Raw genomic sequence first — 25,387 nt, 5'->3', positions numbered from 1 at the left:
TTCCATTAAAGCAGAAAATGTTTTTTTCAGAAAGGACACACAACATCCAAAAAAAAGTGCTTCAGTCAAGAGTTTTATTGTAAATTTACACAGTTCTTCACCTGAAAGTAAGACAATGACAAACGAAGCCAACTTTTCTTTAATAAATACTTAATGAGAATATTGTTTTGGCATGATGACAGATGGAAGTAAGAAGCACACCGTCAAATACATAATACTGCTTCGTCAGGCGGGAGTAACTCTTATTTAGTTCGTTTTTGCACAGCACCACCTAGTGGCGACCGCTGAAATGTATTTCCTAACCTCGCTGCGCCTGAAGGCAGCGGCTTCGTTCCTTCACTCTGACTCCATGATCGATCCATGGACATGAAAGGCTTCTGAAATAAATCCCTCATGGCGGGAGAGAAGAGCAACAAGTGATTTTGAAAGGAAACAGATTCAGAAAAAGTGCCAAAAAAAGAAAAAAAAAAAGAGATAAGAAAATGGAACGAGGTAAAGAAAAAGGAGGTGGCTTTTGTGGGAAATAAAAGTGCACTGGTGGCGTGATGAAGAGGAGGAGGAAGAGGTGCAGGGGTGAGTGTCTTCAGGCTGAGCGTCACAGGCTTTGACAGCACTGCAGTTTGTTGCCCTTCTGCCCGTCGGTCGTCGGCGGGACGCTTATGTCTACTACGTTGTTGCCCGGAGACTCGTCGTGTGCAGATCTGTCGGCTATCTGCTTCTGTGACACGATGCGGTAAATTTCTGGAGACGGGGAATTAGAAAAGAAAAACATTTTTTTTAAATTAAAGTAATGCTCATGTATGGGAAGGGAAAGGCCACCAGAGTCGGAGTACATTTCAGTAATTTCTCAGCGCTTTCCTTAGTTGTGAAAATATTTTAGGGCTGCAACTAAAGATTATTTTAGTTAGCAAATATTTTGACAAGAAAAAAATTACATTGTAGATTTTTCTTTTAAGCTTTTGCTAAACAATATTAGAAATACATTAAAGTATGGATATAAATAGTTCAAATAATCATTCAATTTACTTTTTAAATGAGCAAATAAACATTTTATTGACTAATAAATAAATAGGAATAACAGCATTCCTTCAGTGAACACTTCATCTGTCGAAGCATCTGCAGCTAAAAAACCCCCCAAAAAAACACTTTTAACATCAACATGTGAAAGGCTCAACTCTTTCTGCTTGATTTAACATCAATGCAGTTTGTGGCTGATCTGGTTTAATCGATTAATAATTGGACAGCTGCTCAAAAGCAATGGTTCAAATGTTTGTGAAAGCAAATTATTCTTCTGTCCTGGTTAAAAACTGAAACGTGACGAGTTCTAATAACAATTACAGACAAAGAAGCTTTTTTTTTTTTTTTATTCAAAATGCAAAATGTATATTTTTTCCAGTTTTGGTTTAATTAGTGCTCTGAATATATTGTTTTTTTCTTCAGAAAATGGCCTTTCTTTGAGTTTGTATACTCCAGTTAACGATTAATCGATTGCTAAATTAGTTGGAGATTATTTCAATAAACGATTCACTACAAATAATCCGATTCTTGGTTTCAGTCAGGGCAAAAGCACTGGCACTTTTGTTGTGAACTACACTTTAAGGTAATAAAGTCATCTTTTTACCAAGTGAATATGCAGAGGATTATTCCGTATTATTATCAGGAAGCTTTACCTCCAGCACATTCACATCTGACTTATCAAACCATATTCTGCATTTCTATCTACCTATCCTTTTTTTTTTTCTCTTGGTTATCTTCACTCCAGCAGAACCTGATCACCCACTGTAAGCATCTCATGCATTATTAATCACAAAAATAGACCTGCAGGGGGGGAAGCGCTTGGGAAGTAGATGAGAAAAATACTTCAACTGAGTTTTCTCCACAGCAAAGTTTGGTACAGCCCATTGTTAAACCTGCTCATCTCTGCATTTTTAAAACGCGTCTCAACATTTATACTTTGTCATACTCAAATATATCGGATTCTGTATTCCCTTCATTTTCTCTCAACCCTTCTGGAGACAAATCTGCAGAGTCTCGCTTCTCCCACCTGTTAGAATGTTCTTGAACGCCTCTTCTACGTTTGTTGAGTCCAGCGCCGACGTCTCGATGAACGACAGGGTGTTCTTTTCTGACGTAGGGAGAGAGAAAAAGGGGGGACATTTTTGAAATATCTCCGCACGGCTCGGTCGTGCTCGTTCCGCCGCGGCCCCCGCCGTCGTTTACCCGCGAAGGCTCGAGCCTCGTCGGTGGGCACGGCCCTGAGGTGGCGCAGGTCGCTCTTGTTCCCCACCAGCATGATCACGATGTTGTTGTCGGCGTGGTCCCTCAGCTCCTTCAGCCAGCGCTCCACGTTCTCGTACGTCAGGTGCTTGGCGATGTCGTAGACCAGCAGCGCTCCGACCGCGCCCCGGTAGTACCTGGCGAGGGCAAGGAGTCAGCTCTATCTTTTGTGAGGGGGTTCGTCACGCCACGAACTGTGATTATTGTAACCGAGGCAACACTCACGCCGAGGTGATTGCTCTGTAGCGCTCCTGTCCCGCTGTGTCCCAGATCTGAGCCTTTATCGTCTTTCCGTCCACCTGGATGCTGCGGGTGGCGAACTCCACCCCGATGGTGCTCTTGCTCTCCAGGTTGAACTCGTTCCGGGTGAAACGGGACAGCAGGTTGCTCTTCCCCACGCCCGAGTCTCCGATAAGGACGACTGGAAACGAAACGCAAAGGGAGGTGAGGACATTTTAGAACTTATATTGTAGCGACAAATATCTGCAACTAATTTCCTTTAACTCGCTTTTAAAGGGAGTTTTTTTTTTTTTTTTTCAGTTGTATGGAGCGTACCCCTTTCTCATATGTTGCTGCGTACTGCTGGTCAGCTGGCTGAAAAATGGTCACTACATATTTCCATTTCTTACGAGGAAGATAAACACCAACTTCCTTTGACGTCTGACTAACCGGCCAATTCTGACTTTTTTATTTTATGAACCGCAACACATAAAAGTGAAAAAAGGCTGCTGTGGGCTCTTTTATAGAGGAAATTGTTTTAAATAAAAAAATAAAGGAATTACAGAAGCATTTGTTATAATTCATACTTTTTATTTATCTTAATAAAGAGAAAAATGTGCATCAAAAGGTGCTGTTGTTGATGACTCAAAATGAAGAAAGTTCTTTGTTCTGATTTTGATTTAATTCGGAGGTCCAATTTGTAAAAAAAAAAAAAAAAGTTTTCCATGATCTCTGGCAAAATCGATTGGTTCGTTTCCATATCGGTTTGTAATTGTAATATCCTCAGTGTTCCTCAATAGATTTGGATGACAAAAAGGTTGATTGTTTTATATCCAACTACTGCTAACTTGATCAGTTTTCTATATTTTTACTTTAATGTATAGATATGTAGTTGAAAAACTATAATATTACAACTTTAATAATCAACGTCTCCTATTATATTAACATTGTTTATACGATATGGAGGAGCGGCCAAAGCAAAGGAGCTGGATCAGCTGTGCTTGTCGACACCTGATGATGTTATTCGGGACAGGTTACCGTCAGATATTGTCGCTGCTGTACAGATATTGAGCTGTTGGCATGTCATGACAGTCATAAGACAGCAGGTGTCATAAATCAACAGTGTCTTCAGTCAGAGGCTTTGTCAGATTCAGTAAAACACTGACTGCTACTGGAGAGCCTTGCAAGCTACAGTTTCTCTTAAAAAAATAAAACTTATTAGACAACGCTAATTGTTTTCACTTTTTGTGGTAATGCAACGAAACTTTTACTCAAGGTGAAGGCCTAACGCCGCCTCATACCTGGACTGGAAACACACAGTGGCTTTTCAAAGTGGAAAGTGCCGGAAAGCTCTGCTTTCCCTACTCAGAGGGATTGTTATCAGACTCTGGCCTGTTGGGAATCAGGCAGGAAGGAGCTGCCAAAGGCCTGCGCTCCGAGAAATCTGACTCAACGCTTTCTCAAGACTTCTGTTCCTGTGTCATCCTGACGAGTCATCAGTATCCTGAAGCCAGAGTCCAAACGGCTGCAGCAGACTGGGGCCCCATATTAATAATGCATTGGCAGGGTGAAAGGCAAGCTTCACTGTGAAACCCTTCATTTGAGTTTTATAATAAACAAAGATGTGGATATGCAGCATATACTGTACATGTTTTCAAGAAACTAGACTTCCAGAAAGAAAAAAATAGGTCTAGTGACACAGATTTAGTGATGAGATCCAGCTTTGTTTGGTGAAGAAAGGAGCTTGTAGTCATCAGACTGACAGAGAAGTGACAGATTGGAAAGTACCTGTGATCAGAGGTAATTAGAAACCTGACAGAAAAAAAACAACAATGGAGTTTCCTCTTTCTTCCTTTGACAGGGAGTGAGTTTCCTCCCTCAGGGATCAAGTATCCAACAAAGCAACTCTTGAAAAGCAAATAAAAACCGAGGTTTTAGTAGATGAAGCAGCAAAAATAAGCCATGCGAGCCTCTGAATAAGATTTTACTGCGTGATTGGAACCACAGTCTGGTTTTGACAGATGATAAAGTTTTAAATACAGCAAGTGTGTTGTAGTCCTATTCTCCTGACCACTAGCCTCCAGGACTCCTCACCAAAAACAAAAAGCTCTGGTTTCTCTAAAACGTGTTGAAAACAAAGAGTCAGACCTGAACACAAAAACGAGCACTGCCACACCTAAAGTAACTGTGAATAAGGGATGTATTAAACAGGGGAAGTGAGTCAACGGGCAACAAAAACAGCTCGGCTAGCTACCGTTAGCTGATGTTTACCAGCGACGATAACGCAGCTAGCATGCTAGTTTTGAGAATAGCCTTTAAAATGACGCTAACCTCCGTCTGTTTCACTCACCTTTGAACAAGAAGTCATACTCGTCGTCTCTGTTCCCCATTTTGATGTTCAGTTAGCTCTAGGAGCGAGCGGTGATGAGAGAAAATAGTTCCCCGCACTGACCAGGGTGGTGGTGCGCCGAGATGACAGGAGGAGACAAGGCGCATATTGCGTAAGAGGAGCAGAAACGCTGCGTGACGTACCGCTACGCAGCTTCTGCAGGTGGAGAAAATACGCAAAAAACTTCCCAGTCAATCTGATCCGTTTAAACAACATACAGGGTTTTAGAAGCAAAGCTTACACAACGCTGTCATTTCTGGAAACGCATATCCTCCTGAGAAACAGGGAATTTCTTCGGCATTTAGCCTGAGAGCTATTTATGTGAAGAGTTAATTACATTTCTTAAAATTATACCTTGGAGAACAAATTATTGCAGTGTTAACAACACCAATTACTTCCCTAAAAATGTGGGAGATTTTTTTACACAGAACCGACAAGGAGTCAGACGTTGGAGCAGTCAAGGGTGGATTGAGGTGAATCATCAACTAACCCCCATGATATCTATTGTAAGAATCTAAATTATATAGTACATAACTTACTTAGAGAAAGCTCCAATCCATTTTGAGCGATGCAAAGTGTATGCTGTTTCATGCATGGATGCATTTTCATGCATTTTTAAATGCATTTCACTAAATAACTTTGAAATATGCCTTCTTTTCTTCATACTTTAACCCCACATGACATGACAGAAGAAGAAATACAAGAAAGACTGAACAGAAAACACTTCAAAAAACAAATATAGATAGAACACAAACTCTATGTATTACTTATTTCTCAGGAGCAGGGCTAGAGCAGTTTTATGAATCCTTATTCCATCCATCCATCCATCCATCCATCCATCCGTCCATCCGTATTGCTAAAACCAGGTTGTATGAGAAACCAAGAGGAATTTAATTTAGGGACTCTTGCCCATTGCAATTATTGTCGTCTCAGGAGAGACAGAGAAGATAATAAAAAGAAAAAGAGTTTTTCTTTTTATTATTATTTTCAAGCAACCAGTGGAATTAGTTAATTAGCTGAGCTGCTTATACCTCGGGGCTCCCAAGGATTTACACAAACCTAAAGCATAAAAACAAACTACCAATGAGCTCAGTGAATGGGGTAGAAAGTGCCAAATACATACTCTCAATTACCGAACTAATAAAACTGATTTTGCTGCTGTTGGAAATCATTTATTCGGTGGTGCTTTATACCTCAGCTGAGCTCTGCTGTAATTTGAATGCTTAAAAATGCCACCTTCCTTTTTAGCTGTAAGGCTGATCTAAATAAAGCTTAAAAAACATAGAGGATGAGAAATGAAGCAGGGCCCCTGAGAGCAGCACACTGCTGCAAATTAAACTCTAACTCGGTGTGGCTGCACGTCCCACAGTGAGAAAATGAGAAATATAGCACGTGCAGCTGCAGATAAACCTCACCGGCAGTGAGTCATTAGGTGAATCCAAACTAATCACTGCCCTAAGAGTGAGTAGCAAACTGGACTTTGGACAAAACGTGCTGTCATTATTCATCCAGCACAGCAGCTTTGTTGAGTGCAATCCATTACTGTTTATTTTTGTACATTGATATGAAAGGCTTTTGTGCAGCATGTCAGCCTGGACAATGATTGTTTTCACAGTGATAGTCATGTGTTTATGTTTGTTCAACTAAATCACAGCAACGATAACTAAAACCTTCACATAGTTTTTGAAATAAGGACATTCAAACTGTGTTTTTCCCCCCTTCTTTGTATGTTATTAAATTAAAACTCACTTCATATTTTGTTTTTAGTTTTTGCTAAAATATGAAACAAATAAGTGTTTTATACAGTAAATACTTTATTAAGTATGCAATATTTTCTTGTGGAAAAGTATGAAAACTGGTGGAGTTTGGTAAGATAAATATTGTATGTTGGTGAGGAAATCCCCAGTTAAATGCAACAGATTTATAAAATACATTTGATCCACCTCTGCCCTAATTATTATTATTATTATTTCACAACTTCATAAGCGTTAAGAAAAATTACAAAATTAAAACAAAAGTCAAGAAATGGAAGTTGTGAGTCCAGTCCAAGTCCCAAACTTTTAATTTTGTGTCTTAAAAAAGTCATTTAACTTCATATGTAAATTTAATCAATTAATATCTAGCATTTATAATTTTTAAAAAAAGATAAATTTGCTTATCAAAACAACCTGCTAGGAAAACTGAACTTCAAAATCTCTAAAAAAAAAAAAAACACCTCAGTGTTGAATCTGATGTTGCTTTTTTTACAGTGAACCTTAACTAAAACAATCAAAATCACTTCTAGGTTTCCGAGTCGTTTCGTATTTCATATCAGGTATGACTCAGTATGACGTGTGACTTTTTAAAATTCATTTTAAAAAGAAAATATAAATTTAAGAAAAATTACTCTCGCAGTGTTTTTAAAGGATTACGTTGGAGAACTTATAATTGTGCCACAGCTTACAATTATATGATATAATGGGATTTTGGTTCCTGCTGAATAAATGTGCTCAAACTCATTTGGGAATTTTTCTAACATATTTTCTATGACATCATGATTTGGCATAAAAACAATTGTTCTAAAGATTTTGACACATCTGTACAAGAGATAACACCTTTGTGTGGACAACTGTTCCTGTAAGTCATTCTTTTAAACACAATACAAGCCTCTAAACTTCTAAGTTTACTGTAAAGCTTGTTTTTCCTGTCCCTGCTATTTTAAATTTCAAAAATTCCTTCCAGCTTCTTACTGGTTTCAAGGTTTGACACGCACAGGTATTTTCCAGCTGTGAGCACGCACTAGCCTGAGTCAGAACCAGCCTCACCTGTGGATATGCTCGAAACGCCCCGCCCCTTTTCGTACATTGACCAATCAGCAACGAACTGTTGATCGTTTGGGGCTTTTTTCACAGACTGAGCTGCTGCTGCTGCTTTAATATGCAATGAGCAGCAGAGCGGGCAGGTAAAACACCGGGTGTAATTCTAGTGTGAGGTCTCTGGATCAAAGTTTCATCTGATCTGCAGGTAGATCATTTATTAGTAGTATTATTAATTTGTACTGCTGCAAGGATCTGCCTCTTTAGTGATGGCAAGACGAAATGGGAGGAAGAAGAACCAGCTGCCAGACCTTTACTATGAGGGTTACATGGAGAAAAGGTCCTTCAAAGATAAGGTAGATCCTGCAATTCTGTTTATCTGTTCATTTTTTGTTTTGTTTCTTTGTTTACTTGGATGTTCACAGATAGTTTTTCAAAGATACATAATGGTTTTAAAACTAAGAGGCTGGAGTTGTGACTGCTGCTGACGTAGTTGCAAACCAATTGTGGTGATAAAAGAATGGACTTACGACTTACTTGTTTTAATTGAATGTTGATTATGTTAGAAAAATGAGACATGGTGCATGGAAAGGACAGTCTGTGTCACTGGACTGGTGTGGCAATTAAGATGATGCAAAATGAGGGAAATGTGGATTAATCAATGTTCTTTTTCACTGCAATATCCATCCATCCATCTTCTTTACACCCTTGTCCCTCAGTGGAGTCAGGAGGGTTGCTGGTGCCTCTCCAGCTAACGTTCTGGGTGAGAGGCAGGGTTCACCCTGGACAGGTTGCCAGTCTGTCACAGGGCAACACAGAGACAGACAACCATGCACACACACCTAGGAGCAACACGATTGTCAGGCCAATTAACCTGACAATCATGTTGTTGGACTGTGGGAGGAAACTGGAGTACATGCACAGGGAGAACTTGCAAACTCCATGAAAGACTGGGGCTGGGAATTGAACCCAGAACCTTCTTGCTGCAAGGCAACAGCTCTACCAACTGCACCACTGTGCAGCCCTCACTGTAATGAGTAAAAATAAAAAATCTATATTGATGGTTTGGACCTACAACTGGAAATCGGTTTTGTCCAGGAAAAGCCAGATCCGTGCATCACTAGCTGAAATACATATCTTCTTCTTATTCTTATTCTTATTACAAAATGACACTGCAGGTGTATGAAAGTTTAATTATCTGTGAGGAAAGCGGCATGTAATGTTGAGAGTCCAACTGGTTCGATGGCTTGTCTGTCGGCTCTTTGTGTTGCAAAGATCGGAGCAAACCAAAGACTGATCTCAGGTTAAAGGGTCAAACAGGCGACACACAAACTCTAAACTAAATAAATCCTGAGGCCAGTTTGGTTGAGGATGATAATCTGCTCTTCCCAAAAACGCCGTGGAAAGTTTCTGGGTTTAATCTCACTGATCTGTTGACACGGTTGCATGATTTGGATTAGGTCCACGCAGTTCTGGCTAATTACTGTTATTTACAAGGCACATAGTTTCTGATGCTGACTCATAAACACCTAGACAGTATCTGCTCCGGTCACAGGGTCCCTTCTTACTTCCTTGTTGTTGTTTACCTTCTTCTTCAGTTTTTTTCACCTTTTCTTTCTGCTCAGAGTCCAAATGTTTTTGCTGTTGGTTTCACGCTGTGTGTTTTTTATTGAACTCGTCTCCTCGTGTGTTTGCGCAGACATCTCGGAAGCTGTGGACCTGCTTGTGTGGGAAAACGCTCTTTTTCTTCAACGACAAAAGAGACGAAGATGTGAGTCTTCTCAGAGACATGTTCTACTAAACCCCCCCTCCCCAGACTTGCCTGTTGTTCATTGCTCTTTGCTTGTGTCATCAGTATGTAGAGAAGCTGGACCTGTGTGGACTGGTCTCGGTGACAGACGACAGCAGCCCAGATCCCAACTTGGACGCGGCCAGATTCAACGTTCAGATGACAAAGGAAAACATCAAATTTACTGTGAGTGGATTCGTGCAGAATAACTCCTTTAGCTTGTTCAAAGTCATTTTCTTTTAAAATTTATCTGAAAATTTGTGTCAATTTCTTTCTTTTTTTCTGCAGGCCCCAAATGCAGAGTCTCGGGAACTTTGGAAGGGATTTATCCACTGTGTGGCTAAGGTCTGTGCTCTTTTCTCCACATTTCACCATTTTGTGTTCCTCCCATCCACACACACACACATCGTTTAAATATGAAATCGCGTCTCCCCGCAGCTGGAGGTACCCCTCACCCTGAACCTGCTGCCGGGTCAGATCCACATCCTGAGAGAGACGGTCCAAAAGGAGCAGGAGAGGCTAACGAATCCAGAACCAAAGCCGAGTCCTCCTGCTGCTGTCAAAACAGAAATGCCTGCGTGAGTCTCACTGGAGTAAAGCCACTTCTAAAACGAGACGAAGACGAACGAATGAGTGACTGAGTGGGGTTTTCTTGTGCTTCGATGCAGTTGCTACTACGAGGTGCCTTATCTGGAGGCCGAGCTGCTGCTGGAGAGAGAAGCCAGCAAAGGAAACCTGCTGCTACGACCTGGGAAGCAGAAGGGCTCCTTCGCCATAACCACCAGACAGGATGTTGAGAGGTAAACACGTTCACAGCTGTTATTGTGACAACAACTGCAACCAGATTTCCCCTAGACATACATTTCCAGCTGCAGTCGACCGTGTTGTTTGTTGTTGGTTGCTGTTAAAATATCTAATTTTCTCCTCTAGTGTTGTTATTGTTATTCAGTTCATCCGTCTCTCTTTCAGGCCGATTTTCCGTCATTATCGCATACTTCCAAAACCAGAGGGAGGCTTCTACATTGCTGTGGACAAACCTGTGAGTATCGATTGTATTAAGTTTTCACCACATAGAAATAATTGTTAAAATATTGTTTCCCTTTTGCACAGTCAGACAAGTGTCTAAACACAAACTTACTGATGCTATATCTTGGAAAAAAAGGATTCTTTTATTGTTACAACCAAAATAATTATTGTGGGTTTTTTTTCAGATTGCAAAGTAGTGCAATGAAAGAAAAGTTGTACATTATCTTTTGTTGTTGTAGATTTACAGATAAAAACTAGATAACTGTGTTGTGCATTTTGATTTATACCCTATATGGCTCAGTCAAAGTTCAGACCTAAATCCAGTTCACTTCTTTCTTAAAGCTATTTTTTATTAACGAGTTGCAAAAATACCAGCCTTCAGACTTTTGAGACCTTGGCCCCGAGAGTCTTCAGTACAAATGCACTCCTCACTTTTCAGGTTTTTATTTGTCAAAACAGATAAAATCCCAAATCAATTACAATACAGTTCTCACTTCTAAAAGGGTGAAAAGGTTCAAGGAGCGTGACTCCATTTCCAAGGGATTATTGTGGCATTTGTTTATGTGGAGTCAGGCGGTAATAAAACCGTAGTCAAACCTGATGCACTGGATAGCTGACGCTATGAATGAGTTGGTTTATGAAAATCCTGATCGAGCCGGAGGCGACTGCCAAAATGTTGTGTAAATTAAAGACGTAGATGAATGACGTTTCGCTTCAACTAGAAAAAGTTATGAAACGAGAGACCTTAAACTCAGTTTTCCAAAGTTTGTGCGCTCATGGCCTGCGCTGCAGACTCTGCGCTTTTGTTTCCTTATTGGATTGAATTGCTTTACTGCGGTTCAGGACGTTGCTCTTTGTGCAGGTCCACTTTGACTCGCTGCATGACGTGGTCGCCTACATGGTGGAAAAAACCGACGGGTCTTTCACTCCCCTCAACATCGAGGCTCATTACGACAAGAACATCTGTATGTTGAACTGATTTTCTATTCTTTTTCCCCACACACACACACACACACACCCTCTACTTGTTTTTTATTGAACTAATCAAATTGTGAACATTCTTCCTTTTACAGCTTTTATTGCAGCTGATAAGGAAAACGGAGAGAGGACCCAGCAGCCTTTGCGGCCACTAGAGGATCCCATCCCAGGTACTGCCCTTCAATGCATTAGTTTTTTTCCATCCTTGAGAATCAGCAGAAAGGAAAATTCCTCTCATGTTTCAGTCTCTTCCTTGTGATTCCAATCAGCTACAGCAGGTTCAGGAAAAATGACTTGCAGTAAGTTCTCGCAGACGTGAGGAAGCTCCCCTAAAAGTTGTTGGTTTAGAAAAGTAAACCCATCTCCACAGTCGCGTGGATTAACTCATGCGTTACCGGAAGCAGCTCTGCGTCAGGCTCGTTATCAACGAGGGTTTTCCATGAGGTTCTGTCCGCCTCACACTCTCCTATTCAACGTCGGATGACGCGTTCAGGGCCTGCGTCCGTCACCTTTCAGCGACTTTTGTTCTGGACTTTGAAACTAAAAGGCAAATGTCGTCACAAAAGCCAACAATAAACACGTGAGCTCTAAAAATAAACAGAAGAAAAGATAGAATTTGTTTCTGATAAGCATAAGAGAAAGAATGCAAACAGAGCCGCTTCCATCTAAAAGTAGCCATTCGCTAATGTTGCAACCAGAAACGTCAGTGGGGCTTCCTGGGATTTTGTTTGATGGACTAAAACAGGTTAATGCACAACCGTGAACATCAATGTTTAAAGTGATGCCACTGATTTTCAGTGGCATTAAATTTTGGACTTTAACTAGGCTATTCTGACAGAATATTTTGGGTTCAGCTCAGGCTGTGTGTGCTTTGGATTGTTGGTGGCTCAGAACTGAAGTCTTCAGCAGACTTCAACTGTATTTAGTTATGAATCTTACCATAAATTAGCTTCCCAAACAAAGACAAATAAATAAAAGGATGATACTTGGATGTTCACAGATAAAAAAAAACAGTCTCGCTACAGACTCTCAGTTGGATTTACTCGGTTTGGTTGCTATGTGTCAAAATGTACATTGGCAACGCAATGTTTTTACATCTTCAAAATTTGGGGGGTGAAAAAGTTTTTCTTTAGCTGTACACAATGAAAACTGGTTAATTGTTTTCATTTTCTCTTATAGAATACATTAAAAAACAACATTTTCATAGATTAGTCAAGATTTTGAACTAAGTTTTTCCAAGATCAATCATAAAATGATCCTGGATTACTAAACAAACTCTTAACAAACTGTTAAGAGTTCGCCTGTGTCACTCCATTTTCATTCCTAATCTGAATTACACATTTTCTCTCTAGTTACTGTAAAAGCGAGGAATGACGAACCAGAACCAGTCAAAAATCCACCTGCTGCTGATAAGAGTAAGTAAACCTGCCCTGAGTCATTCCATGCATCATTCCTGGCACCCGGCCCGCTTGTTTTCCGAAAAGAAACTGGTGGGTCTTCATTTTTGTCCGCGTCTGTCGCTGACTAACGACCTGTGTTCAAACAGGGGTGGAGAAAGCATCTGTGACGGATGGCTGCTCCTCTGGCGAAACTCGACGTAAGTTCTTCCGTCTGATTGTTTCCTCTTGGCAGAAAATACTTTCCTTTATCCGCCTGGATTCACATCTCGCTCTTTTCTGCGTTACGTAATCAGCGGTACCAGAACCGAGGAAACTACCTCCATGTCCAGCTCCACGAACATCTGCCCCAACTCCACCGGCTGCCAAACCCGCTTGCCCTGCAAATGCTCCCGAGAAGCCCAGGATACTCTCAAATCCAGAAATGGAGAAGCAGAGTAAGTCCTTGTTATACGCCCGGTTACAAGCAGGCCCGTCACGATAACCAATTTTGCTAGATGATAAATCGTCCCAGAAGTTATCGTGGTAAATTATAATATTGTTGTTTTGAGACAATTTTCAAGCAAGAACACATTCCTGCAGATCAACAAACTTTCAATTCTAATGAACATTTGCCACTGGAAGTGGAAGGCATTTTTAACATCCAAAATAAATAAAACAGAAACGACAAATAAAATGGATCATGAAGTCTCTGTAAACAGAAACTGCCTTTCAAAATAAGGGCTGGTTGAGACTAAAACACTAGACTGAAGACTTTCATCCAGTTTTTGGTAGAAAAGGAGAAAAACAATAAATTATGCAAGTGAAAATGGTTGAGTTTGTTTTATCATGCGATTAATTGATTATTGTGACAGGCCTAGTTACAAGCGCTGCATAAAAAACACAGAACCTTTTTTGTTCCTCCCCTGACATTAAATCAAACTAAACTGCGGACATTTAGGATGACCAAATGCCAGAATAATGAGAGAATCATTTTCTTTTCTTCAAAGTCAGAATTTAAATTAATTAAATCAAAAGTAAAAATCTAAGGATTATGTTTCATAGTTCTGTCACTTAAGCAAGTAGAAATAATTTTGATAATCCTCACTGATCTGAAGGAGGAAGTGTTAAATCCGATTCATCGTCATTGAGGGAAGTTAATCTGCACAGAGCTAAAAATCTGTGTTTTTTTTTTTTTTTTAGTTCTTCCCGCAGCTTTGTCGGAGCTGAAACAGAGACTGGGGCAGAAGACCAAGCTGCTTGCTTAACTTCTTCTACAGCCATCCTGGTGGACAGAAACACAACGGAGCAACAAGCAGAGCCGAATGGAGCCACATGCAGATCTGCTGCTGCACGATGTCAAACGGGAGTCTTCCTCCTCCTCCTCCTCGGTTAGCTGTCTGCAGCAAAGCCTCTCTGCAGATTAACACTGGATTGATTTGCCTCCTCTGGACATTTATTAGCAAATCAATCGACTGTGAAGATGGTTGGACAAATTATCTTCTCGTTTCTCTTGTTCATTTTGCACTTTAGCTATCGACTAAGCCGCCTGAGACTTTCCGTTAGTTTTTTTTTTTTTCCCCTCTTACTCTTAGAATCAAATGATAAGCGATTTATTTTCACGTACTTTCACACAGCGACGCACACAGTATTGTATTAATAGTGTCTGAAATCTGTGTGCAAAAACAGAAAATGTGACGGAAATAAGGGATGGGATTCACTCATTTCAGCTTTTCTCTCTCTGAATGTAAAGAGTAAGACTCTTTGTCTCATCAGCTTTGATATGACAAACTTCTAGAATGTGCCATGCAACATATATAACATATTTAAAGTGAATCAATCACTTGTATAGTTTATAATCCATTTTCACATTTACCTTATTTTTTTTGTGTTATAGCTTCAACTTCTCTGTTGTCTGGGAGGGAAAAAAAAACCCGACCAGAGACAAAATGTTCTCACTCGTTTATTACCTCAATTACTGATACACTGTAGTGGAAAAATTAAACTATTTACAATAACTTGTGACATGTTGTCAGCATGTGAAATAAAGTGTGATTACCTCTGTAAAGCAAAGCAGGCTACATTTACCCAGGAAGAGATGAACTAGAACACCAACCATTCGAAACGCACAACATGGATGTCGCGGCACAGAGCTGAAGACGTGTCCGACCCGAGGTTCTGAATCACGTTTCGATTCAGAACCTCTGCGTGAAAAGCCTTGAAACAAAGTCACTCTCTTATTTTACGAGCTTGTTTTTATCACTGAAATGCCAAAACTTTCCTTTTCAGTACATTCATAAGGAAAGTTGGATTAATCCAATGCTAATTTTTCAGTTACATTTAATGTCTAATCCTACAAATGAAATGTAATCGAAGCATTTCACAGCTTTTAGATGTTATTTTATTTATTCCATTTCTCTTTGCCGCTCTTCAACATGTCATTTAAACCGGATGCGAACGGCAGTTCGTCTGTACCTACGCCGGAGCGATGAATCATTTTAAAACAACTGGTGCTGTAACTTGTCGTCACCGAGTTTTCTACATACCAACCGGACGAGTCTGGCCTGAAAACCATCACAGACATGTGAGGTTAACGTTTCCTGGGTCCTTTTGGTTAACGAGAACAAGATGGAGTTTTTCAGAAACCAACACTCCAGATGAGTTCAGGAAAAAACAGAAATAACATGTGGAGCAGCATCTTATGGCTTTGTTTAGGCCTCTTTCTCTTGTGTTGCATCAGGAAATCTTTGAAACATCAGAACATTTTCACATTTCTAGCAGCTGCTGCCAGAAAAGTTGACTCTCACTGGGACTTTGGTTGATCTTTCAAACTCTGCGGCCCTCCCTTGTGTGATATGTTTGCATCAAAAGCCTGAATTAAACCGAGTTGAAGCCAAAGCACAACCCAGGAACCCAAATACTTGAGTTTCAGACCCCGATCTACAAAACGATCTCCCTCTGTGCGCTCCAATACTGCGAAATGTTGAAGTTTTGTCCTACTGGGAATGACGGCTTGTACTGTGCGAGTTTGCATTGTAACAAACTCGCACTTTTCAGTGCGAGTTTGTTACAATGCATTGAGAGGTGAATTATTTTAAAGGCTTTTCACACAGATTTCACAGATAAGAGAGGAGTTACAGACTATTAAATACTGAGGAGCCACTGACGGAAAGCTACACACATAGGACGGTCCCTCCACTGGAAACCGAGCAGATGGACATCAGATGGACGGCTTTAATGTTAGCGTCGGAAAGTTTTAACAGGAAGCTCGAGACCTACATTAAATAACAGATGACTATCATTTGTAACTGTAAATACCGTTGAGTAGCATCCCTTGGCAAGACGTCAAATATCTGGACACAATACAGTTAAATAATCCAGTTCAGTGCTGAGCTGCTTAAGTGCTGGACGTCGTTTAGGTCAGACTGGTTTACTGACGAGTCAACCAAGTTATAACCTCCTCAAACTGAAAGCTGACGCAGAGCGGGACAACAAGCAGGTATACAGAGGGGACCGGGGGGCTGCACGTGTTTGGTTTGGCCTGAGAAGGAAGGCACAGGGACGGAGCATGAAGCTGCAGCCGACGGCACAGCTGACCATTCAGAGGAAGCAGCGGCCAGCGCTAAAAATCGCCGCCCTAGCAGCTGGATGAATGTGCAGCGAGACATTAACTACTCATACTCGGGCCAAAGCGTTGCGACCAGCCAGCGGATTCTGTCACTCGTGGAACAGATCGCCTGTTTGCTCCCCTAAAAAAAAAAAAAAAAAAAAAAAAAAAATCTAATTTCCGCCATCATGCAAGGCAGAAACAACCGAGATTAAGTGGTGCAGCTGTTCTGCTGTGTGCGTCTCCGCCTGCAGTCGGTGCAGAGGATTCGACCTGCAGCGGTGACTGGAGCCGGATGGAGCTGAGGCCGGTGGCGGCGGCGGCATCTAGGTGAGGCTGGCGTTGGAGCTGCTGGTGCCGCTGTTCTTCCTCTGGCCGCTCTGGACCGCACTGGGAACCTGCAGGCCGGTCACCACGGAGAAACTGCCGTTCCACACCTGCAGGAGGGGAAGCACGTCCAAGAACCGTTTTCAGATCTGTCACTCCAGCAACGGACGCTTCGAGAGAACGTTTTCTCACCATGAACGCTGGGATGACGGGCTGCTGGAACTTTGTTCTAAAAGTGTGCATCAGCTGCTTGGTTTTAGCGTTGTAAAACGACACAACACCTGCAGAGCAAAAACCAGAAAAAGGCTAAGATCCTTGCACCGATTTTTTTTTGTTTTTTTTTAACCAAACAAGCTGAGTGAGTTGAGCAATGCTGTTGGATGCAGATAATATTAGCTACATGATTACATCCATGCTAATAAATCGAGTTGAGCTCGAAAACAAGGCTACTAGTGTTGTGGGTGTTGAGATGTGGGTAGTACTGGTTGCATTTACTTAAATAACCTTTTGGGGTTGGTTGGTTTGCAGTAGTTTTACTTTTACTTGACTAATGTGAGCCATTGCTACTCTTTCTTGTGTAGATTGGTTTTGATTTAAAGAAACAGACTTAAAATATTGGAAACATTCGTTACATACGAGCTAACGTTTCTGCTAATCCGAGCATAGCTGCTCAGCATTTCCTACATGTCGCTGTTTGCATCTTTATTGTCTATTTTCTTTTTAATAAGTGTGGTTATTTCTTTTGAAACGTTACTTATGTATTAAATTAAAAGCCTGCTCGCTGTGTCCTCCACTGCCCGCCAAGCTAAACTCCTCGCCGCGCTCTCACCTTCGTCGTAGTTGACGTAGACGCCTATAGTGTTGGGGATGGGGCAGTCGAGGGTGCGGGCCTTGTTGTTGTGCTTGGCGGTGAGGCTCTGCTGCAGCCAGTTGTTCAGGTGGATGCACCAGGAAGCGCTGCTCTTCCCCAGCTGGTCGAACCTGCCCAGGCTCCGCAGAGCGATGCCTACGGCGAACGCCTTGCTCTCCTTGTCCAGCTTCACCTCCCAGTACTGCTGGCCGGCGTCGATCATGGTGTCGGCTGTAGGGGGACATTAATGGACGATCAACGCCTTTCTAGAGCTGCAGAGGCAACTGACCGGACGAGAAACATCCGACACCACGTATAATGCAAAAATACCCGAGCCCATTTCATGTTATGCACACAAGCCTAAGTGTAGTTCATGTGAACATGTGCAACAAAAAAAAAAATCTTGTTTGTGCCGTTATCGTTTTAAAGATTTAAAAAATAAATAAAAGTTTGCAGGGGTCACCTGAGATCAACCTGCTCTCCGCAGCAAAATCAAGCAAAACTGATATGGATTCATTTTGCTCTAAAATCGATCGTCACAAAATTTTGTTTGATTTTGTAATCAATTACAAATGGAACACAGATCAATTCTCTTCTGGACGTCCACTTTTTTTTTTAAGGGTTCATCCGAGGATTCGAGGAACTTGACTGTCTCACATTTACATGTTTACGGTCCCACTTTGTGAATTCTCTTTCTTTTGCCACCGCACAGCACCGTTTCAGTTTTGCTTGTTCATTGTGTTGCGTCTTTTTATCATGCGAAGCGCTTTGCATGCCTATCAGCCTGAATGTAGACATGCAAAAACATTTGTCCACGTTCGTCAGCCGTGTGTTGCTCCCCTCACCCAACACGGTGTAGGACTCCGCGGTGAACCTGTCCCTGCCCGGCCGCGCCGTCGGCGCCCTCTTGGGGGACATCAGCGCCGACCTGCTCGCACGAGACACGGATGCTGGAGACCCTCACAGGAAACACTGAAACGTTCCTCGCGCGCAGCGGCAGAGTCTTACACAAACCTGGCGGGCGAGTGCAGAGGGGAGTTGGTTCTGTTCTTCTCTTTGCGGATTTCCTGCACCTTTCCTCCGCTGCTGTCCCACTCCACGCTCAGGTCGTCCACCTTCAGGTTCTGGTGCGCCGAGCTGGAGTCCAGCTTGAAGGTGAACGCTGCGTAGACCGGCAGTAAGAAGGTTTTGAACGGATGGGGGTTTGCAGCTCCAACAGGAGAACTTTCTAAGCATTTCTGAGGTCATTAGGGATGAAACAATTACTTCAATAATCCGCCTACTAATTGAGTAATCGATTAATCGTTAACTGGAGTATACAGAAATTTCCTGAAACAAAAAATATACACATTTAACACTTAAGACAAAAAAAAAATACTTTGTAAATATGTTCTACCCAAAGTTTTAGCTTCACATGACTCAAAGTTTGTAAAAAAATAAATAAATCCACTGATCCCTACAAATCCCATGTCATTAAACCATCTCTTGCTATCCAATTATTAATTGGACTAATAGAAAAAAATAATAAACAGATCAGATCAGCAGGTATTGATGGTTAGCCAAACAGAAATGGCTGAGCTTTAATGTTAAAAGTGTTTTTTTAGCTGCAGATGAGTCCTTTGCTATAAATGATTAAGAGTTCACTAAAGGAATGCTGTTACTACATGAAAACAGCAATTAAAAAAAATTAAATTAAATTCAAATAGAAACTGGGTCGTTTACATATTTCAATTCATTTCCAATGTTGAATAAAAAAAGCTTAAGTGATTAAAATGGAAATAAATCTGCAGAATGTGTCAGGTTTGTGACTCCACTGATCGTCAGAATAATCGATTATAAGCCGATAGTTTGGTTATCCCACCGTGGGTTTCTAGTGTGACCGGCTCGGAGAACTCCCCGGCCACGGCCTTGTTGCACGCCCTCACTCTGAACGTCATGAAGCGGGTGTCGAAGCGCAGACCTGAGAATTAAAACAAAAAGCAAAACAAAGGAGCATTGAGTAACTTTGGTCGAAGTTTAGCCGTGGATGTCTGGCCTCCTGCTACCTGTGAGCGTGTGCTCCGTCTCCCGGATCCCCTCCACCACCATCCAGGGGTAATCCTCTCTGATACGCGGCGGGCCCTCGTGGTTCGTCCGGCGGTGCTCCAGGATGTAGTGCTCTATCTTGTTGTCGGGTTCCGGTAGGGTCCAGACGATGGTGACGGTGTTGTCGCACACTTGGCACTCTGACACCTGGATCTCTGGAGTGGCGGGAACTGAAACGAGGAGGGCAGTTTGTTCACTGAGGAGGGAAATTCCCCGCAGGCTCATTTCAGAACAGAAACGGGTTCTGGAAAGGTCAAAAAGAGCTCGTCTCTTATTGCACTTTGAAATCAGGAATCACTTTCTCCCCACCAGGGGGCAGACTTTCTTCATTCAGGCTGAACGTGCGGTAAACCATGCGCGCTTTCCACCAAGGGCAAAACGCTTGCCATCTACAAAAACCATTTCCTGCCAGCTGACCAGTTTGCAGCTGAACATCATGAGACAGTAAAACGAGCAGCGAACAGCAGCCCAAACTCCTCCGACTTTGAAATCCCTGCTAAGTTTTCAAAACCGAGGTTCCTCACACAGGTGTGAAATGACAGATCTTTGTGGTTTCCCTTCAGAGTGCGACCCCTTTCACACTATGAGTCGTCATTTGACTCATTGTCATACTTGCCGGCTAAGTGGAGCACATCGCAGGAAGTCCACGTTTGACACAAAGCCTTTGTTTGGCTTTTCAGGCTGTGCCTGCAGACAAAGGCCCTCGCTGTGTGCACTTTTTCTCACCTTTGTATCGTTAAAGGATCTAATTTTACTTTTGCAAGTTGCTTGCTGTGCAGCCTTTTGTAACCCTGCAGGTTTCTGAAGGAAGTCAGTATCACTCAATTAAGGTTGAGTACAATAAATCTGAAATGTAAAGACTTTAATAAGACGACAGAAACGAGGTAAACTGAAGTCAAAGTGGCTTGAATATTTTTTGCTGTGTTGTGTCTGAATGAAGTGATGAAATAACTTTTTAGTACTTTCAGTAAGCCCAAAAGTTAGTTCTGGCTTTTAGTTAAGAAAATAAATATCTGTTTTTTGTTTTTGTTTTTTTTTTTGTTTTTTGCCACTTTAATTTAGAGACGCTTTTAATCATCAAAAGGCTGCTGTCTGTGTCACGTGATCTGCTCTGAACACCGCAGATAAATGCAGCTGCAGCGTGAGAACAGCTACTGACCTGATAACTCAAAAAAATTATCAGTGAGACAAACGTCCGAGTTTTGTCCGCACAAAATTAATTTGAACCGTACTGAATTATGATACGAGCTAAGTTATCAACGTCATAAAACAAAAAAGGTAGAAATAGTAGCACTGACATGCAGCTGCTTTACATGACATCGTCAGACGCGGGTTGACTAAAAGCTTGCAAGCCAAATCAGACATAGCTTAAAAGAAAAATAAATATAAAGCTAAATTGTTTCTGGTAAAAATATACTTGATTTATAACTTAGTTACAGCTCTGTTAACCAAGTTGACATTGTTAGAGCTGCATTGTGAGGTTTTTCTTCAGAAAATGCAGCTGGAAAAGCAAATCCTGCAGCATCATAACCATTAGTAAGTTAAAAGGAAATCATGTAGGCTGTAAAAAACTGATGAAATGTTTCATTATTTAACTCCGGTCAATGCATGGGCATTTAAATCGTTACATGTTTCAAAACATCTTAAACGGCGCAAAGGACATGGCTGCAGATCTGTGAAGTTATCTTCATAAACACGTCAGCAGCTGCCTCTGATGTGGGAGCGGTGTTATTAAAGAGTTTGCAGAAAAACATGAGAACTTTATGAGTCCAGACCAGCAGCTTCTGCTCTGCATCAGATTTCTCACTTCAAAGCTCCCTGATGGATCCCAGGACAAAAACTTCCTCTACAGATTTCAAGAGAGATCCTCTGTCAAGATTTCCTCGCAATCAAACTAAACTGGCTTGAGAACCTTCATAACTCTGGGATTCCTGGACCAGGAACACATTGTCTCCCTTATCTCTGTGCGATCACAGATTGTAAAGAGGTCGGAGCCGCGACGCTCTCCACCGACGTAGATATGCCGCAAATGGTTTTCTGACGGAAATATTTGAAGGATGATATCTTTCTTCACAGGAAAGACAAATCTAAAAAAAGATATTGAACTAAGCCTCTGCTTTATGCTGAAAATACACGTGGAAGTATGAATCAACACGTCGGTTAATAGCGAACTGCTTAGAGACAGGATGCATGTTTTATTTATAAAATATGATGAATGGCCAGAGGAAAATTCCTTCGTGAAGAGTTGCAAATGTGAACACAGGTAACGACAAAATGTAGAGAAAAATCTGGACTTTATGAGGTTAAATTAGACACCGGTGGCCATGTGAACATCTACAGGTGCCTCAGTCAATTAGAATAACAAAAAAAATAAGAAGAATTTTAGTAATTCAACCAAAAGAAAAAAACTAAACTGTCCCCCAGTGGACGCCCTCCATTCCGCTTCACTGAGACGGCGTCTGCATTCTGTTTCAGTCAGCGGCTCTTTCTCTCTCTTTGACAAAAAAAGTGGAGCAAACCTGGGAGAAACTTGAGCCCCTGCAGCATCTCCCTCTCCTGGCTGAAGTCCACCATCAGGTGACTCATGTTGTCGCTGGCTTTCGCCTTCAGGGAGAGACGGAAAGCCGGGGCCATCGTCACGCTGCAGAAACGGACAACAAAACAAACACACACAAAAAACACGGAGTGGAAACAAGCGCCTGCTATTATTCGACTGAATAAAGACGAATCTATCTAATAAATTGAGCAGAGCTACAGAGGGGTCAGGGTTCATCCAGGGAGGGGCTGGCACTAGATGGTACAGACTCAAAGAGAACCAAACAAGAGCGAGCTTATTGTCTAACACATGGGTGTGGTGGCTACAGGTCTGAATGCATGCAATGCTACATTATGAGATGACTCACTGGAAGAAAAAAAACAAACAAAAAAAAAAGAACGAAAGGCAATAGATGTCTGAGTACCGTACCTATCCTTAATGTCTTTGGCCGCCTGGGGACGAGAAGCACAGAGAGGGGGGAAGAAACAAGGAGAGAAGAGATACGGAACGGAGAGAAAACTGAGTCCATCGTGTTTTTCGCTTAACATGAAAAGTTGCTGAGTGGCTGAGATCGACTTGCTGCAGCGTGTGTAACAGATTCGTTTGTATTTTGGATGAAAATGTTCAGATGAGCAGTGAGTAGGAGGAAAGCAGCGTTACAGCAGCAGCAGCGGCAGCCGCCGCCGGCGCGGTCGGTCACCTGGGTGAAGCCGTCCGTCTCCGAGGAGCACAGCGTCTGATTGGCCAGCTCCAGCAGCTCCTCCGAGCTCTCCAGGGCTTTGGAGCAGGCGCTCAGCTGATTCTGAGGGGGGCAAAGAGAGCGAGAAAGAAATGAAAACACAGAGAGGAGTACATCTGTGAGATTCTCACGATTGTTTTTAGCATAATGAGGCTGCTGTGCTCCCTGCATCATTTGAGAGTCACAGCCCGGTCCTGGGGCTGCAGAATCCTGAACCAATATCCATTTAATATGAAACATTTTTTTATTTTTAGTATCAGCACTTAGATGTGATGTGAATTAAAACTGTAAAATGCTCGATTAATGCCACTAAAACATTTCGTCGTTTGGTCTTCGCAACAGGAACCGACGCCGTTAATGTCAGCAGATGCTCATCTGCAGCTTAATTAACGGTATGATTTTACATGGAAATGGCTGGAAGAAAAGCAGCGGCTGATTTTCTTACACAGCTGAAAGAACACAAATGGTTGAGAGAGTGGAGGAAAAAATGCTGCAAGCAAACAAACCGGAGCCATTTTGAAAACTGCGCTGATGCAAAATGACCATCATCACCAAGTCTAAGACTTTTCTCTTTGTTTTTCAGTTATACTGGAAGCCATGAAGTAAATAATTTGCTTGCATTTGACGTACTTATGTTGGCGCCTCGCAAAGGTATTCATTACCTGGCCCAAATTGTCAATTTACAACAACAAATTTCAATTTTTTAATGTGTATTTTACTTGACAGACCAACACAAAGACGTGCATACAACTGAGGTGGAAGGAAAAAAGCTTTTACAAATATAAAGCTTAAAAAAGGAGCAGAGAGCGTAGATGTATTAGGTGGATGCAACCAGCATGTGAAGAAGCTGCTCTGAATGCGTGTCCATGTGTTAGAAAGGCCTAGTCAAAGTCAAGAGTTGCAAAGCAGAATGGATAAAGATGTCACTTTACATGCAAAAAAGCTTTACAAAGGCAAAAACACACACCTTAAAAACATTTGCAACTGTAATTGCAGCAAAATGTGGCTCTTTTGGCTCAGGAGGAGGTAAATAAAAACACATGCCACATTTTTCCCCCAAAAAGGAAGAAACAAAACAAGATTATGTTTTACTTTCTGTTCCTCCAGCTCAAAAAAAATCCCAATAAAAGTTCCAAGTTGTTAAATGACAAAAAAAAAAACACGACAATTTTCAACTGGCTGTGGTACTTCTGAAATATTTCTGCAATACGCGCAGCGGCTACCTGCAGCTCGTACGTGCGGCTGGCTCTTTCCTGCTTGATCCGCGTCAGCATGTTCTCCTTCATCTCATCCAGAGCAGCGTGTAGGGAGCCGAATTCAGACTGCAGATCATCCTGCACCCGGTTGGAGTTCGCCTGGTGTCACAGCAACCAACACAGGGATTTTAGTTTAAAATCAGGGGAACGTGGCGTCAGGACGCAGTCCCTTCAGAAGAGTCTGTACCTCCAAGTTCTCCAGGCTCTGTTTGAGAGTGCAGATGAAGTTGGAGATCTCCTCATTCTTCACGGCCAGCGTGTGAGTGATCTTACGCAGAGACTCCTAAGGAAAGCACAATGAAAACTGATGTTATGTATGCTATTTAGAGCTGTGGGTTTATCCTTTATCCAATCCCTTTCCTACAGTAGTTGATGCTGCACTAATAAGAGCTAAGCTGAAGTGGGTTTATGCTCTGAGCTCCCCTTTTCATCCACTTCAGAAGGGTTCATAGAGGGAGGACACTTCAGGAGCGGCAGGATGCGCATCTATAATTTGATAATAATGCACCCATACAATGATTCACAGATGGGAGTGGACGCACATTGTTACCCAGATCAGACCTCTGATAGGTCAGCCCTCCCCTGCTGTCCACCCACAGAGAAAGAGCCCATTCATTAATAAACACTGGCAAATGTTTGTTGTCGTGAGAAGAGCTGCGACAAGGCCCCCCTCCCTCCCGTCGGGGACTGTTACAGTAATAACCCGTCGATAAACCACGACAGCTAACGATTTCAACCAATTAAACTACTGGGAACTCCCAGTTCAGTCCCACATTCACACGACTGGCTAATTTCGCAGCCCCTCCGCCTGCTTCCTTTGTACACTCTACGCCCTGAAGACGGTCCTTTCCCCCCATCAGAGACACCTGTTTCTCCGGCCACAGCCCACCTTCTGGTCTCCCATCCTCCCGTCCAGATGTACCGGCGCCGCTACAGCCGCAAACACCGACCGTATTCCCCCTTCGTCCCCCGGTTTGTGGTGTTTTAGCACGGCGGAAAAGGTACTGATGCTGCCGGAGTGTAACGCATCTTCGGACGGACACCGATCACCAACGCCTTTGGGCCGTAGTGCTTAAAGCGCATGCGCCGGAACGGAATTGTGGGTAGTGAAGTTCCTGAGCTCTGACCTGAGAAAGGG

At 42.2% G+C, this 25,387-nt stretch overlaps 3 protein-coding genes across 7 annotated transcripts; 1 reads left to right on the top strand and 2 right to left on the bottom strand.

The window, feature by feature from the left end:
• Window positions 1–57: 57 nt before the first annotated feature.
• Window positions 58–5,007, bottom strand: LOC106917762 (ras-related protein Rab-11B). The gene is made up of 5 exons (XM_014986967.2): window positions 4,847–5,007; window positions 2,503–2,698; window positions 2,221–2,414; window positions 2,045–2,125; window positions 58–741 (listed from the first exon to the last, which is right to left on the bottom strand). The coding sequence occupies exons 1-5, from the start codon at window positions 4,884–4,886 to the stop codon at window positions 596–598; spliced, it is 657 nt and encodes a 218-aa protein (XP_014842453.1). The 5' UTR covers window positions 4,887–5,007; the 3' UTR covers window positions 58–595.
• Window positions 5,008–7,793: 2,786 nt separating this feature from the next.
• On the top strand, window positions 7,794–14,874 carry LOC106917765 (signal-transducing adaptor protein 1-like). Its single transcript, XM_014986973.2, has 13 exons — window positions 7,794–8,036; window positions 9,380–9,451; window positions 9,536–9,655; window positions 9,758–9,814; window positions 9,908–10,047; window positions 10,138–10,269; window positions 10,439–10,508; window positions 11,358–11,460; window positions 11,569–11,643; window positions 12,826–12,888; window positions 13,020–13,070; window positions 13,167–13,307; window positions 14,053–14,874. Exons 1-13 carry the CDS (start codon window positions 7,950–7,952, stop codon window positions 14,115–14,117), a joined length of 1,176 nt encoding a protein of 391 aa, XP_014842459.2. The 5' UTR covers window positions 7,794–7,949; the 3' UTR covers window positions 14,118–14,874.
• On the bottom strand, window positions 14,800–25,387 carry fsd1 (fibronectin type III and SPRY domain containing 1). 5 transcript variants are annotated; one of them, XM_014986969.2, is made up of 13 exons: window positions 25,139–25,387; window positions 24,437–24,532; window positions 24,217–24,348; window positions 22,955–23,056; window positions 22,684–22,706; window positions 22,238–22,359; window positions 19,679–19,888; window positions 19,495–19,593; window positions 18,642–18,795; window positions 18,479–18,561; window positions 17,613–17,864; window positions 16,976–17,064; window positions 14,800–16,893 (listed from the first exon to the last, which is right to left on the bottom strand). In XM_014986969.2, exons 1-13 carry the CDS (start codon window positions 25,151–25,153, stop codon window positions 16,783–16,785), a joined length of 1,488 nt encoding a protein of 495 aa, XP_014842455.1. In that variant the 5' UTR covers window positions 25,154–25,387; the 3' UTR covers window positions 14,800–16,782. The 5 variants fall into 5 exon arrangements, 3 of the variants coding, with proteins under 3 accessions (XP_014842455.1, XP_014842456.1, XP_087861004.1); XM_014986970.2 differs by having other exon boundaries at window positions 18,648–18,795; window positions 25,139–25,386; XR_015762651.1 differs by lacking the exon at window positions 22,684–22,706.

The sequence above is a fragment of the Poecilia mexicana genome, unplaced genomic scaffold, assembly GCF_051168715.1.
Source record: "Poecilia mexicana isolate PSO_F unplaced genomic scaffold, ASM5116871v1 scaffold_4, whole genome shotgun sequence".
Classification (NCBI taxonomy): domain Eukaryota; kingdom Metazoa; phylum Chordata; class Actinopteri; order Cyprinodontiformes; family Poeciliidae; genus Poecilia; species Poecilia mexicana.
The sequence above is the reverse complement of the archived record's forward strand: the minus strand, read 5'-3'. Positions and strand labels throughout refer to the sequence as shown.